Source organism: Zingiber officinale, chromosome 8A (assembly GCF_018446385.1).
Source record: "Zingiber officinale cultivar Zhangliang chromosome 8A, Zo_v1.1, whole genome shotgun sequence".
Classification (NCBI taxonomy): domain Eukaryota; kingdom Viridiplantae; phylum Streptophyta; class Magnoliopsida; order Zingiberales; family Zingiberaceae; genus Zingiber; species Zingiber officinale.
In genome coordinates, this window is record NC_056000.1 from 82666351 (window position 1) to 82681498 (window position 15148).

At 46.8% G+C, this 15148-nt stretch overlaps 1 protein-coding gene across 1 annotated transcript; it reads right to left on the reverse strand.

Moving 5' to 3' along the window:
* Positions 1-11708: 11708 nt before the first annotated feature.
* LOC122009745 (phospho-2-dehydro-3-deoxyheptonate aldolase 2, chloroplastic-like) lies at positions 11709-14609 on the reverse strand. The gene is made up of 5 exons (XM_042566025.1): positions 13999-14609; positions 13623-13900; positions 12775-13051; positions 12439-12684; positions 11709-12161 (listed from the first exon to the last, which is right to left on the reverse strand). The coding sequence occupies exons 1-5, from the start codon at positions 14515-14517 to the stop codon at positions 11877-11879; spliced, it is 1605 nt and encodes a 534-aa protein (XP_042421959.1). The 5' UTR covers positions 14518-14609; the 3' UTR covers positions 11709-11876.
* Positions 14610-15148: the final 539 nt, after the last annotated feature.

A 15148-nucleotide genomic window follows, 5' to 3' on the forward strand; every position in this document is an offset into this window, starting at 1 on the left:
GTAAGAGGCTTCTCCACCTGAAAGAGATATTTTAGTGCACGTTCATTCCTTTGGATTAACAACCTCCTTGGTTTTAACCAAGTCAAGTTGTGAGCCTCTTCTTTCTGCTTTTTATTTACTGCTAATTTAATTATTTTACAGGTGTTAGTTTGAAAAGTCGGGAAGGGTCTTTATTTTTTTACAGGCTATCCAACCCCCCCTTCTAGCCGGCCGTAACGGTCCTACAAATACATCACCATATAGCAAACCAACAGAATGTCAGTCATACACCAAATCTCATCCACTTATCATCATAAAATAATATCATCACAAAATCTGCAAATCCCACATCAATACATTCACACTAAAATCCTGAGAACCAAACCAAATCTTTACAAGTTAATCAACATGAATTTTAGTTTAACACTAAAGAAGCAAACTCAAATAAGCTCCACCACGATTTTGATTCTTCATCCATAAATTTTCACAAAATCCAGCCCATCAAAAATCTCCAGCTTCCAAATTTTACAAAAACCTACAAATTGAGAAAGCTGCTCTACCCTCTGCAACAGGAACATGATATGAGTTTTCCAGCTATTACAACTTCCCACCACTAGTCAGTATGAATTACACTTATTCGTTTACAGTTAGCTTGTCAAGAAAATTGAGAAAGCTTCAAAACCCAATGGGTTCGAGATTTCCTTCCCATCAGCTAAGCAATGGCTTGTATGTTTCATGCCGACCTGAGCCACCAAAGGAGAAAACTCCAGTTATGAGCTCAATAGCTATGCCATATACAGGTGGAGATATAAAAAAAATCAGGAGAACTAGGCAAGATGTTTCAACTGTGATGTGGATATGGGTTAGGGGCACAGGAGGAATTAAAGGGGGAAGCAGGGGTAATTTGGTAAAAGCACTGTGGAGGGTTTTAAGAGGAAGAATACTGTAGCAACAGGGGAGGGTGGGCTTTGCTTCACCGCCGCCAACAGGGACCAGGAGGCAGATCTTCTTCCTCGTCCTCACGCTCCTTGCCAACGACGCCAGCCGGCAGCGGCTCTCCCCCTCTTCCTCTGGTCATCACCTCCTCCTCTTCTCGCCGCTTACGCGTGCCACCCCTCTCTCACGCTCTCTCGCCTTCGCCGCTAAGGGTTTTTCCGCCGCCACCGCTTCTTCTTCCCTCGGTGCCACCCTCAAGAGATGGTTGTCGGCTACCACAGTCTCTCCCCTTCCACCTTCTCCTCGCGACGTCGACCACAACATCTCTCTCTTGCACTCCTCTCCTTGCCAAAGTCGGCCATCGCTCCTCTCCCTCTCTTCCTCCCGTCGTCGTCGCCAAAGGTGCACACAAAAGGGAAGGTCTTCTCCCCGTAGACCGCTGACATCACCGCTTCGGCTCTCCTCCAAAGCCGCCCTAAGGCCGACCACCTCTTTTCTCCATCTCGACCACTGCCTTCGTCTGTAGCTCCGCGCATGTCGCCTTCTCAAGTCGCCACCAGCGTCGCTGGAGCCGACAACCCACTACCCTCCTCTTCCTCTCTTCCTGCTGCTGCTATCGGAGTCGCTGCCGACACTGCAGTCCACCACCACAGCCGCTTTTCCCTCTTTTTTCGCACATCTCGTCCATTCCTTCTCAGTTGTCGCATCCCTTATCGCCGGTGGGGCATGCCACCGACCATCCCTATATTTTCCAACATTGTTACCCGCTCCACAGTCCACCACCATCGCAGATCTATCGATCCGGTTCTCCAGCTCTCGATCCGTATTGTTATATGTTTTCGCCATCGATCGGGTCTCTGGGCCACTGTCGCCATTATGCTCCGATCTGACTAGTATCTAGCCTTTGAGCTGTGGATGTATTTTGGACTGTGGGTTTTGTGTCTAGTGTTCTTTTTGCTGTCATTTCCCGGCCTATGTGCCGAAATCATTTCGTGGCCTGCGTGTTGGTGTCTTACTCGGCCTGTGTGTCGAAGTCTTATCCCAGCTCGTTTGTCGATATCTTATCCCGGTCTACGTGTCGATGTTTTATCTCGGCTTGTGTGTCGTTATTATCTCCAGACCTGCAGCTCGTCTTCCGGTTCCATGTCGCGTCCGACTCCACGTCATCAGATCCATCTCCTCGTCCGGTGCATTCATATACTCTTCCGGGTCATGACAACTCAAGCAACGTCTCATCCGATGGCGTCCCCTTGGGCCAGGGTATGTTACCGTACTTGTTGGTCCCTTTGGAGGTCGGCAAGAGGAGATGGGTGAATTGCCCTGCAAAATAAAATAATCCATTTCTCGGATTTTCAACTAAAACACTTGCACAAACAGAATAAACAAAATAGAATAGAAAAACCGAGGCTCACAATTTACTTGGTTACAACCGGGGAGGTTGTTAATCCAAGGTAAATGAAAAGCGTACTAAAAAAGATCTCCTCTGGGCGGAGAAGCCTCTTACAACGTTGACGCACAAAAAATAGAAGCTTAACTCTAAAATGGAGCGTACAAGTGCTGGAATTGAATTACTTGTGATTGTTGAAAAGCTTCTGGACCAAGGCTATATTTATAGCCTTGGTCGAGGCGCCCCCGAAGGGGTTCCAAGCACCCCGGGGAGGATAAAACTTTATCCCCAACGCACGGATCGCGGTTTGACCGTGATCTGGATAAAGACCAACTCCGAACGCTCGGAATGGATCCGGGCGCCCAGACCATTAAGTCAACTAAGTTGGCTTTCTGTGGTTCAGTTCTACTCTGGTTCAGCTCGTCTCGGTCTGGGTCTTCCGCTCCAGCTCCGCTAGCTTGGGTGATCTCGGCCATCCGGAATAGGGCTCACCCGAACCCAAGTTTCGATCTTCTCCTCGAGCAACTTTCCTTCCTGGGTTCTCGTCCCTCGAATGACGCATATGTTCTTCTCGTCCACCGATGTACTCTTCTGCGGTCACCTCGTCCCTCGGACGCACCGAGCCCGTCGGCTCTCTCCCGTGCCGTCCTTCTCGCTAGCCGCATCTTCGCTCGACTTCCTGTGTTCCTAAGCTCCTGCACACTTAGACACAAGGGTTAAACCAAACAGGACCTAGCTTAACTTGTTTGATCACATCAAAATACCTTGGGGTTCCAACAATCTCCCCCTTTTTGATGTGAGCAACACAGGTTAAGTTAGGGTAAAACAAACATAATATAAAAATAAATAATGTTGTAAATAAGTATAAGTAAGATTTTTCAATGAAAGAAATTTTAAATACACCTCCCCCTAGACTTAACATACTTCTCCCTCTTTGATCACATAAAAAAAAATTGGGATTCTTTTAATAAGTCCAAGGTAATTTAAATTTTTAAAAGGAATTGGCAAGTAAAAAATACCTAAGTAAGTTGGAAAATGTTTGATTTTCTAAGTTAAAAATTTGTGCAATGGAATAATTAACTTAAAATTATTTTTCAAAGTTTGAGGTATATTTCAAAATTTTCAAAATAAGAAATTTTCATAAGTGTTGAAGCAAAAATTTCTAAGAAAAAAATTTCTAAGGCAAGAATATATATTTTTTAAAAAAATTTGTAGCGGAAAGATTTTCTAACCAAAAAAAATTTTCTAAGTTTTCGTAGACATGAATATTTTTGAAAATATTTTTTAAAACAAATTGAGTAATCCTTTAAAGCATTAAGTAATTTTAATTTTAATACTTTTTCAGTTAGTCAATTAAACTGTTTATTTCAATACTTGACTTCTAGGCAGTGGCGAGACACTAGGCCTTCTTGGTTATTGGAGCAACAACTACTTTCTTAGACAAAACCTTATAAAGAAATTCACTGTTCAATTTTCTCACTGAAAGCGCTAAATTTAATTAACAGTTTAAGTTAAACAGATTTTTGGAACCCAGTAGAGGTTCCTTCCTACAGGGTTAATTAAATATTTTCTAGGTATATAGCCTTTTGATATTTTTCTGATTTAACTTTGGTGAAACCTATAGTACCAGTTTAATCCTCTATAATTTCTAAAAGCAGAAACATTCGAACAGGTAGAGTTTTTCAATTTTTTAATTTCTTCTTTTAATTTTTCATTTTCAAATTTTATTTTATCAAAATCTTCTATCAGACAAGATTTTGCTAAAGTTATTTTTATTTCTAAGTTCTCATTTTTTTTAATTTAGTATTTTCACTTTTTAATTTATACATAGACTTTGCCATAGCTTTAATATAGAAATAAAGCCGATCAGGAGGTAAGAGACATACCTCACTTACCATATCAGACTTGAAGCCTGACTCTCCCCCTATTTCGCTGCATTCATCTGAAGTCGTTCTCCCTTCATCGATGCTAGGTTCCGATGTACTTTGCCCTTCATAGCTCGCCATCAGTGCTAGTCCGACATATTCTTGTACTTCGGATTCAGATGATGAAGTGTCATCCCAAGTAGCTTTTAGATTCTTGTGCTTCTTTGTTATCTTGACTTTGTCCTTCTTGAGTTTTGGGTAATTCTCTTTTAAGTGTCCTTCTTTTTGACATTGGTAGCAACGAAGCCTTCTTCTATTTCTTGGATTCTTCTTATTCTGCATTTCTTTAAATTTATTAGATCGAATTTTTTTTAAAAAAATTCCTTACCATATATGCTTCTTGATCTTCTTCTGAATCTGACTCGGGTTCATCCTTCTTGGTTGCATTTAGCGTCATTATCTGATTCGATTCCTTTGTTATCCCTGCATATCTGGTTTCATGTAATTCAAGAGTAGAAAATAGCTCATCTAGGGTACTTACCTCCAGGTCCTTTGAAATATAGTAGGCGTCGATGATTGATGTCCATTCTGGAGTTCTGGGAAAAGCGTTGAGTGCGTAGCGTATGATGTCCCAGTTGGTTACCGTTTCACCGAGATTCTTGAGTCCGGTAATTAACTCTTTTACCTTTGCATGTAGATCGACTACTTTCTCACCTCTTTCCAGATGGTTGTTCGTCAGTTTGTTCCAAAGTATGTCTCTCTTTGCGAGTTTGGCTTCGGATCTCCTTTCGTGGAGTTCCAGGAATTTTTCCCAGAGTTCTTTGGCTGACGATTAACTTCTGATGGGGTTGACTTCTTGAGGCAGCATCATGCTCAGCAAGTGATATTCCGCCCGGTTGTTTACAATGGAATCATTTTGTTCCTTCTTTGTCCAAAGACTCTCTTCTTTTTCTTCTCCATTCTGATTCATAGGAGCTACAAAACCATATTTTATAATTAGACGAATTTCGAAATCAGTTTTTAGAAATACCACCATACGACGCTTCCAGTGTGCGTAGTCCCCCTCGAATTTTGGTGAAACGATGCTTGGTCCGGCCATTGGTTGCTTGCTTCGGTCGGCGGTTAGTCCTTTTGAAGCATCCTCACGCTGATACCACTTGTTGGTCCTTTTGGAGGCCAGCAAGAGAGAAGGGGTGAATTACCCTGCAAAATAAAATAATCCCTTTCTCGGATTTTCAACTAAAACACTTGCACAAATAGAATAAACAAAATAGAACAAAAAAATCGAGGCTTACAACTTACTTGGTTATAATCGGGGAGGTTGTTAATCCAAGGCAGATGAAAAGCGTACTAGAAAAGATCTCCTCTGGGCGGAGAAGCCTCTTACAATGTTGACGCACAAAAAATAGAAGCTTAACTCTAAAATGGAGCGTACAAGTGCTGGAATTGAATTACTTGTGATTATTGAAAAGTTTCTGGACCAAGGTTATATTTATAGCCTTGGTCGGGGTGCTCCGAAGGGGTTCCGGGCACCCTAGGGGGATAAAACTTTATCCCCAAAGCACGGATCGCAGTTTCACGGCGATATGGATAAAGACCAACTCCGGGCGCTCGGACCATTAAGTCAACCAAGTTGACTTTCCGTGATCCGGTTCTTCTGCTCCGATTCAGCTCGTCTCGGTCCGGGTCTTCCACTCCGACTCCGCTAGCTTGGATGATCTCGGCCATCCGGAATAGGGCTCACCCGAACCCAAGTTCCGACTTTCTCCTCGAGCAGCCTTCCTTCTCGGTTTCTCGTCCCTCGAACGTTGCGTACGTTCTTCTTGTCCACCGGTGTACTCTTCCGCGATCACCCCCTCCCTCGGACGCACCGAGCCCGTCGGCTCTCTCCCGTGCCGTCCTTCTGCTAGCCACGCCTTCCGCTCGACTTCTTGTGTTCCTAAGCTCCTGCACATTTAGACGGAAGGGTTAAACCAAACAGGACCTAGCTTAACTTGTTTGATCACATCAAAACACCTTGAAATCCCAACAGTACTCACTCTCCATTTATTTTATTATTCCAGTATTAGTTTGTTACTTATATATTCGTTGGATCCGCCTTGAGCCTCGGGGTACCAAGGACTGGGGGGAATCCGGTCGCTGGTTGCAGGTAGCGTTGACCAAGGGACTTCTGAAAACTTGGTCAACATATAAACCATCTCAGCATACCCTCTTCCGGGACGTCGCGATTCGGGCAACATTCCATCCACCTCACCCGACGGTCCATCTGACTCAGATTCCGAACAGGATCAATTTGGAGCCGTCTGTGGGAATCTTCTCCACCTGTTCTGGGGCGTGAAGATGGATGGCGTTGGGAGGTTCTCTGCCATTATCACAGTTCATCCCGACGAAAATATTATCTTCTACCCTCACTCGACCGGTATTCAGGAGTCGAGGGATCGAGTGGAACTTCAGTTGGTCGACAGGTTAGTTTTTCCATTATATTTTTTCCCTGACTCTACGGGTATTTGGGAGTCAAGAGACCGAGACAAACCCTTAGTCGGTTGCCACGACTCCCCGATCAGGTACGTCTCTGCTCCCTTTTTATGGTTATAGAAGCTGCTATAGCTCCCTGATAAGAGAGTAAGATCCTAGTTCCTTGATCAAAGACTAGGGCCTTTGATTTTTGATCCGACACTAGGGGCCCAGCTCCCCGCTCATACACTAGGGGCACAGCTCCCCCCTCTTACACTAGGGACACAACTCCCCGATCATTGACTCACAGTACGACTTCCCGATCAGGATCTAGGGCCTCACTCTTTGATTACAGGCTAGGGGTCTTACTCTCCAATCAAGGACCAGGGGCCTAGCTCCCCGATCCGGTGTGTTATAGGCTATGCACCCTTCATCATGAGGCTCTGCATCCTCTTACTACAATAGGCTCTGCACCCTTCACCATGGGGCTCAGCATCCTCTTACTACTATAAGCGCTTTACTCTATTATTATTATATGCTATGCATCCTCCACCTATTTTGCATCCTCTTACGTCTACAGGCTCTGCTACCTACGCCCGTGGTGCTCTGCTTCCTTCTATGGTTACGGACTCTGCTCCCTCATATGGCTATGGGCTTCACTCCCTTAGATGGTCAAGGTTCAAATTATTCTCTCCCTGAATCCGCGGACATTTGGGAGTCAAGGGATCGACATTATTTCTCTCACTAACTATACAGGCATTTGGGATTCGAGCCAGCCGGTTGGCATCACTTCGCCATCAGGTATGATAAAGGCTTTGCCCCCTCATATTGCTACGAGCTCTGCTTCTATGGACTTCAAGGCTTATCATCCCCCGGTCGGGGTCGAGTTATCGCAACTGGTCTCGGACTAGAGTATCACCATTGGTCTCAGATCGAAGTATCACTAACGATCTCTCGGTCGAGCTTCCAGACCAACTCTCGGTCAGGCTTCCAGATCAATGCTCGGTCGAGCTTCCAAAACAATTCCTGGTCAGGTCTACAGATCAAGTCTTGGTCAGAACTCCAGATCAAATCTGGGTCAGACCTCCAGATCACCTCTTGGTTAGACCTCCAAATAAATTCCTGATTAGGCCTCCAGAATGCTTCTTGGTCAGGCCTTTGGATTGTTTCCTGGTCAGGTCTCCAGATCAAGTCCTACTCAGACCTCCAGAGTCTCGCCCCAGTGCAAGTTATAAGTGAGCATGCTCTCAAGCCCAATGACCTCTCGGTCGGTGCTCACCGCTCGTTCGCAGCTCTACCTGACACTCATCACACTTGCTTTACTCGCCGCTCTGCCCGGCACCCATCCTTAGCGTTTCGCTCACTGCTGTTGCTCGGTCGACACTCATCGCTCACTCGCAGCTCTGTTTGGCACTCGTTATACTCACTTTACTCGCCGCTCTGCCTGGCACTCATCCTTAGCGTTTCGCTCACCGCTGTTGCTCGGTCGACACTCATCGCTCACTCGCAGCTCTGTCTGGCACACGTCATACTCACTTTACTCGCCGCTCTGTCTGGCACTCATCCTTAGTGTTTCGCTCACTGTTGTTGCTCGGTCGACGCTCACCGCTCACTCGTTGCTTTGCCCGACACTCGCCATTCATGTTCCGCTCATCCCTGTTGCTTGGTCGTGTGCTCGACCATTCATTGGTACCACCCAGCTACTCATTTTATGTCGATCAGTCTATCGCTTGACATTTTTTCTCCATCGCACGCTTGTCACCACTCCCCCATTGTCGTTCCGCTAGCTTGGGTTTCTCCCTATTGCCTATGCATCATTGTTCGATTGCCCGATCACGATTTATTGTCACTCGATCGTCACTTTCTCGGTCGCGCTCATGGCTTCACGCACTCATTTTACTCTCTATTGCCTGGTTGTGATTTACTGTCGCTCGGTCAATATTTTTTCGATCGCGCTCATGGCTTTACTCGTCCATCAATCTCTTTATTTCTTGGTCGCGATTTATTGTCACTCAGATGACATTTTCACGTTCGCATGCTTGACAATCACTCGCCCATTGTCTTCCGCCCCACTCGGCAGTCGCCCTATCACCCGAGTATCATTCATATGATCGATCAAATTCTAGGTTGGTTGGCGTTCTATTTGACACTCATAGCCTGATCGACATTCATAGCTCGCGACTCACTCGCCATTCCACCTTGCACTTGTCATCCGCATCTCGTTTATCGCTCTGTCATGCACTCGTTGCTCATGTTTCGCTTATCGCTTTGCCCCACATTCGTCTCTCGGTCGGCACTGGTTTTTTACTTGTCAATTGCATAATCGCCCGATCACTCTGCTCAGTATCGCTCAAGCATCTTCTCGATATCACTCGGTCTCCCTCAGCATCTTATCGATTGCTTGCTCGGCATGCGCTCCGCACTATTTCTCATCACTCGCTCGATACTATTTGAATCACTTTCTCGACATCGCCACAACTACTCATTTGACGTGATAAGACAAGCCCAGCGATCTGATTCCGCGCTCGGTAGCGATTCTATTTTGAGCTTGGTCTAGTCAGTCGGACTTGCGCCTCCTTCGACTAGACTTGAAGGGGAGGCTTGTGATGTGGATATGAGTTAGGGGCATAGGAGGAATTAAAGGGGGAAGTATGGGTAATTTGGTAAAAGCACTGTGGAGGGTTTTAAGAGGAAGAATACTGTAGCAACAGGGGAGGGTGGGCTTTGCTTCACCGCCGCCAACAGGGACTAGGAGGCAGATCTTCTTCCTCGTCCTCGCGCTCCTTGCCAACGACGCCAGCCGGCAGCGGCTCTCCCCCTCTTCCTCTGGTCATCACCTCCTCCTCTTCTCGCCGCTTACGCATGTCACCCCTCTCTCACGCTCTCTCGCCTTCGCCGCTAAGGGTTTTTCCGCCGCCACTGCTTCTTCTTCCCTCGGTGCCACCCTCAAGAGATGGTTGTCGGCAACCACAGTCTCTCCCCTTCCTCCTTCTCCTCGCGACGTCGACCACAGCATCTCTCTCTGGCGCTCCTCTCCTTGCCAAAGTCGGCCATCGCTCCTCTCCCTCTCTTCCTCCCGTCGTCGCCGCCAAAGGTGCACACAAAAGGGAAGGTCTTCTCCCCGTAGACCGCTGACATCACCGCCTCGGCTCTCCTCCAAAGCCGGCTGCCCCCAAGGCCGACCACCTCTTTTCTCCATCTCGACCGCTGCCTTCGTCTGTAGCTCCGCGCATGTCGCCTTCTCAAGTCGCCACCAACGTCGCTGGAGCCAACAACCCACTACCCTCCTCTTCCTCTCTTCCTGTTGCTGCTATCGGAGTCGCTGCCGACACTGCAGTCCACCACCACAGCCGCTTTTCCCCCTTTTTTCGCACACCTCGTCCATTCCTTCTCAGTTGTCGCATCCCTTATCGCCGGTGGGGCACACCACCGACCATCCCTATATTTTCCAACATCGTTACCCGCTCCACAGTCCACCGGCTCTCGATCCGTATTGTTATATGTTTTCGCCATCGATAGGGTCTCTGGGCCACTGTTGCCATTATGCTCCGATCTGACAAGTCTCTATCCTTTGAGTTGTGGATGTATTTTGGATTGTGTGTTTTGTGTCTAGTGTTCTTTTTACTGTCATTTCCCAGCCTGCGTGCCGAAATCATATCACGGCCTGCGTGCCGGTGTCTTATCTCGGCCTGCGTGCCGAAGTCTTATCCCGACCCATTTGCCGATATCTTATCTCGATTTACGTGTCGGTGTTTTATCTCGACTTGCGTGCCGTTATTATCTCCGGACTTGTAGCTCGTCTTCCGGTTCTGTGCCGCATCCGACTTCGCGTCGTCAGATCCGGCTTCTCGTCCGGTGCATTCATATACTCTTCCGGATCATGACAACTCGAGCAGCGTCCCATCAAAGGGCGCCCCCTAGGCCAGGGTACATTACCGTACTCACTCTCCATTTTTTTTATTATTCCAGTATTAGTTTGTTACTTATATGTTCGTTGGATCTGCCTCGAGCCTCGGGGTATCAGGGACCGGGGGGAACCCGATCGTTGGCTGCAGGTAGCGTTGACCAGGGGACTTCTGAAGACTTGGTCAACATAGAAGTCATCTCAGCATACCCTCTTCCGAGGCATCGCGACTCGGTTAGCATTCCATCCACCTCACCCAGCGGTCCATCTGACTCAGATTCCATATAGGATCAAACTGCATGTGGAAAAATCTAGAAAATCTGGACCTCTAAATGCCCCTTTAAGGAACACATCATTTGGAAGTGCAGCTTCTCATTCAGGGCCTATCATACCGAATGCCTCTGGCCGATCTAGCTATTCTGGTTCTCTCTCTTCTGCAGGACTAATTTCTAGCACCTCACTAGTTAGCGGAGGCCCCATCATGCAAAAATCTAATTCTGCGCCACTTAAACATGGAGATCTTTTGAAGAAATTTTCTGGTCTTCAATCTGAGGGGGAGCGAGGGAATTCGGGGTCGCTAGAGGCCGCTGGAGGTCGCGTAAGGGAGGTCGAGGGAGGTTGCTAGCGGTCGATGGCGCTGGAGGTTGGCGACGCTGGAGGGAGGTCGGCGGCGCTGGAGGGAGATCGCGGGAGAAAGACGACGTTGGAGGGAGGTCGCAGGCGACGAGGGAGGTAGCGCTGGAAGGAGGCGACGTTGGAGTTCGCTAGGGCTTATGTGCGTTGGCGCGTGCACATGTTTTGCACGCGAGGGAGATTTTTATATCAGATGTGTGGTCCAAAAAAGGACTAGGAATAAAGGGTCCAGAAGATCCAACCCTAAAATTTAGCCCTAAAATTTAATAGTAGAGATGCCCTGGTCCACAAATTACGGCCCAAAGGATGATCTCTTACCTAAGGATTCTTGATTTGGATAGATCTCATTTTTAAATAAGTGAGATCCATCCAAATAAAGATCTAAAAAAAATAAGACCATCATAATCCGTCCTCGAAATTTAGTGCGCTTCACCCACCCATCCCCTGATTGATTGTCCATAGCTAACTTTCCCAACCACAAACAAATCATTCTTCTTTCTGAAAAGAAATCTGGCACCAAATCATTCTCGACTGCAAGAAATTTGCAACATGCACACAACATGCAATCTTTTGCCCTTTTATTTCCATGCCAGAACAAGCTTAACTTTAGGTTTAGATAAATACTACAAACGCTCATAGTAAATAACAAGTTGACCATCTCCTAGCGAGACCACACCTCCAACTGAGACAAAAAAAAAATATACATCCGATTCCCACATCACAGGCTAGGCCAAGAGTCCAACTGCTTGAGCGGATTGAGGGACTTAGCAGCGATCCTTCTCTTTCGCAGTCTCTCGGCAATGATGAATGCCAGCTCAAGTGACTGGGAAGCATTCAGCCTCGGGTCACAGTGGGTGTGGTAGCGCGAAGACAGGTCATCAAAAGTGACAGTGCGCGATCCACCAATGCACTCGGTCACATTTTGCCCGGTCATCTCCAGGTGCACGCCTCCAGGATGGCTTCCTTCTTGCTCGTGGACATCAAAGAATGCCCGGACTTCGGCCTGAGTAAGGCAGAACTTACTGTTAGTGAGATGGAAGTAAATAGATGACTTGACCGGCATTCCTTAAATAAAGACATAGACTAACTATATCTACTAAAAAGATAACTATTAATACGCTCTTAGACAAGCTAAAATCAAAATTCATTTAAAGAGAAGACAGAGTGCAATTGGAATGACAACACAGTGAATGAAGTATAACTGATATGAATAGAATTAGTTAATAACGGGGACTACTAAAGGCAGAAAAGAATCATAGAAAAGGATGATGCGAATCTACCAGAATTGAGTCAAAAGGTCGAGTTTTGAGGCCACAAGGGGCCTTGATGGTGTTGCCGTGCATGGGATCACTGACCCAGGTTACAATCTGACCAGCTCCTCGAACAGCTCGGATCAGATGAGGGAGCTTCACCCTCATTTTATCTGCTCCCATCCTTGTTATAATGGTGATCCTCCCGGGTTTATTGAGGGGGTTCAAGATCTCAATCAGTTTCACCAGCTCCTTGGGGTCCATCTTGTCACTCACCTACATCAGTTAAACGATCAACAATATTTAAAGACATGTCTTGATTCAACGGAAAGGACTGCGTGAACCGAACTCATTGAGTGTGCTCACCTTGATGCCGAGGGGATTGGCAACCCCACGGAGGAACTCGATGTGCGCACCATCGAGTTGTCGGGTACGTTCTCCCACCCAGAGGAAATGGGCGGAGCAGTCATAGAAGAGACCTGAAGTAGAGTCCTCGCGAGTGAGAGCCTGCTCATAGGGAAGGAGAAGGCACTCATGGGAGGTCCAGAACTCGGTTGTGGTCATGATGGGATGGTCCATGGTGAGTCCAGCGGCGGCCATGAACCCTAAGGCCTCATCCACCCGGTGGGCCAATTCCTGATACCTGTTGGAAGCAAAACAACAAACAAAATGACTATTTCATATAAAATGGATTAGTAGGTCGACAACCTATTCAAGATTTCATTTTCTCAAATACCGAAAAGGTTGAATTTATTTTAGATGAAATAAAAAGTGGCTATCACTTCGTCCAAGTGAACGTGACTCAGTGGGGATGCTTGAAAATGAAAAAGCAACGTGAAAATTGCAATGATGTATATATAATTAAGTAAGTTACGTCCGTCAAACTTGTACAGAGAAAAGGAATAGGAAAATATTTCTATAAGACGACAGCGGAGTCCATGATTTGCAACCAAGAAGGCGACAATAATAAAATTCATCTATTTCCTAGAAAATCTCTTGCTAGAACAAAAAAAAATCGCCAAAAGTTCCAAAGTGGAAAAGCAGGTGAGACGGAATTTTCACAATCAAAATATCTCAACCAGTGAGAGGGAAGAGTAGCTCAAAATATAGAAGATTTTGGCAAAAATTGCTCGATCAGGATCAGGGGAAAGACTATCAGATATGAAGAAAGAAATGCAGCCATCACGACAATAGGTTTGATGGACACCCAGTACCTGTCACCCTGCTCGCTGTGCTCGGTGAAATCGAGATTCCACTGGGTAACACGTTGCATGGCAGCATAGCCACCGGTGGCAAACGCCCGGAGAAGGTTGAGCGTCGCCGCAGACTGACAGTAGGCTCGGATCATCCTCTGAGGATCTGGATTTCTCGATTTCTCGTCAAATGAGTCGCCATTGATGTTGTCCCCTCTGTAACTAGGAAGCTTCACTCCATTCTTCTCCTCGAACGGCTCCGATCTAGGCTTGGCGAACTGCCCAGCCATTCTCCCCACCTAATACAACCACAACAAAAAAGATCAGCAATCCATTCCTCGTATCCAGTAAGATCTAAGAGATCCGATTAATAGAGTTTATTCTCAATCGAATTTACCTTGACGATGGGCATCTGGCCGCCGAACATGAGAACGGCGCCCATCTGAAGCAGAATCCGGAAGGTATCCCTAATATTGTTGGCGTTGAATTCCTTGAAACTCTCAGCGCAATCGCCCCCCATCAGAACGAACGCCTTGCCAAGCGCAGCATCCGTGAGGTGCTCCTCCAGGTGGCGGGCTTCGCCAGCGAACACGATCGGCGGGAAGTTCTCGATAGTTTTGAGAACCGACTCCAGCTCAATCTTGTCCGTGTAGTCCGGCAACTGAAGGGCCTTCTTCGTCCTCCAGCTCTCCACCGACCATTTCACGGTCTTCTCCTCCACGGTCGAGACCAGATCCTTGGTCTTGACCGGATTCTTGGCGGGTTCCGCAGCGTGGACGGCGGAGATCGGGCGAGGAGAGCCCTTCCGCAGGGCGGTACGGACGAGGGACGGGAGGGAAGCCCGGGGGACTACGTCCGCGGAGGCCGGTAGGGGCTGGTGGCGTGGGAGGAGGGAGGTGCCGTTGGCGAGCGCCATTCGTCGAACAACTCGATTAGCGGAAGGATCAGAAGATCTGGATAGGCGGCAGCAAACCCTTCCTACCGAACGGAGGCGGCGAGGGATGAATTTATAGAGGGTAGAAGAAGCCCTCTTCAGGGTTGGTGAGGAAGGTGAGAGCGAGAGTAGTTGAAGGGAAGCGTGAGGGGCATTTCTGGATACCTTCCCAAACACGAATAAAGAATATTCGTACTCATTTATCGCATCCTCATTGCTACCTTCACCGTTATTGGTGAGAATCCTCCCCACAATCTCTTCTCAGTTTCAGACGTTTCAATCGGAGCAAATAGTGCATTTCTCTGTGGCTGTAAATCAAGGCGATCCCAATTTATTTTATAAAATAATATAAAAAATAAGCTGACTTGCGAAAGTAATTATTTAAGCTTAATTTTTTTCAATTTAAATTTGAGTTTAGATATTATTAAATTCCTAATTTAAATTTATTTAATTTTTGTGAATATTTTTTTCCATTTAGATCCCTAGCAATGCCATTGATTTCTGCCTCCTCTACTCGATTAAATCAAACCCAAATGTTGCCCGCAAAGCAATCAATGGATTCAGGTGGTCCCAACTCCCCACCGCCCCCACAAGGCGAGGGCTTGTTTTGGGT

Coding starts and splice junctions, on each gene's coding strand:
- LOC122009745 (XM_042566025.1), bottom strand. CDS start 14,517: ATGGCGCTCGCCAACGGCACCTCCCTCCTCCCACGCCACCAGCCCCTA. Junction 13,052..13,622: donor CACAGCGAGCAGGGTGACAG/GTACTGGGTGTC, acceptor TGCTTCCAACAG/GTATCAGGAATTGGCCCACC. Junction 12,162..12,438: donor GACCTTTTGACTCAATTCTG/GTAGATTCGCAT, acceptor TGCCTTACTCAG/GCCGAAGTCCGGGCATTCTT.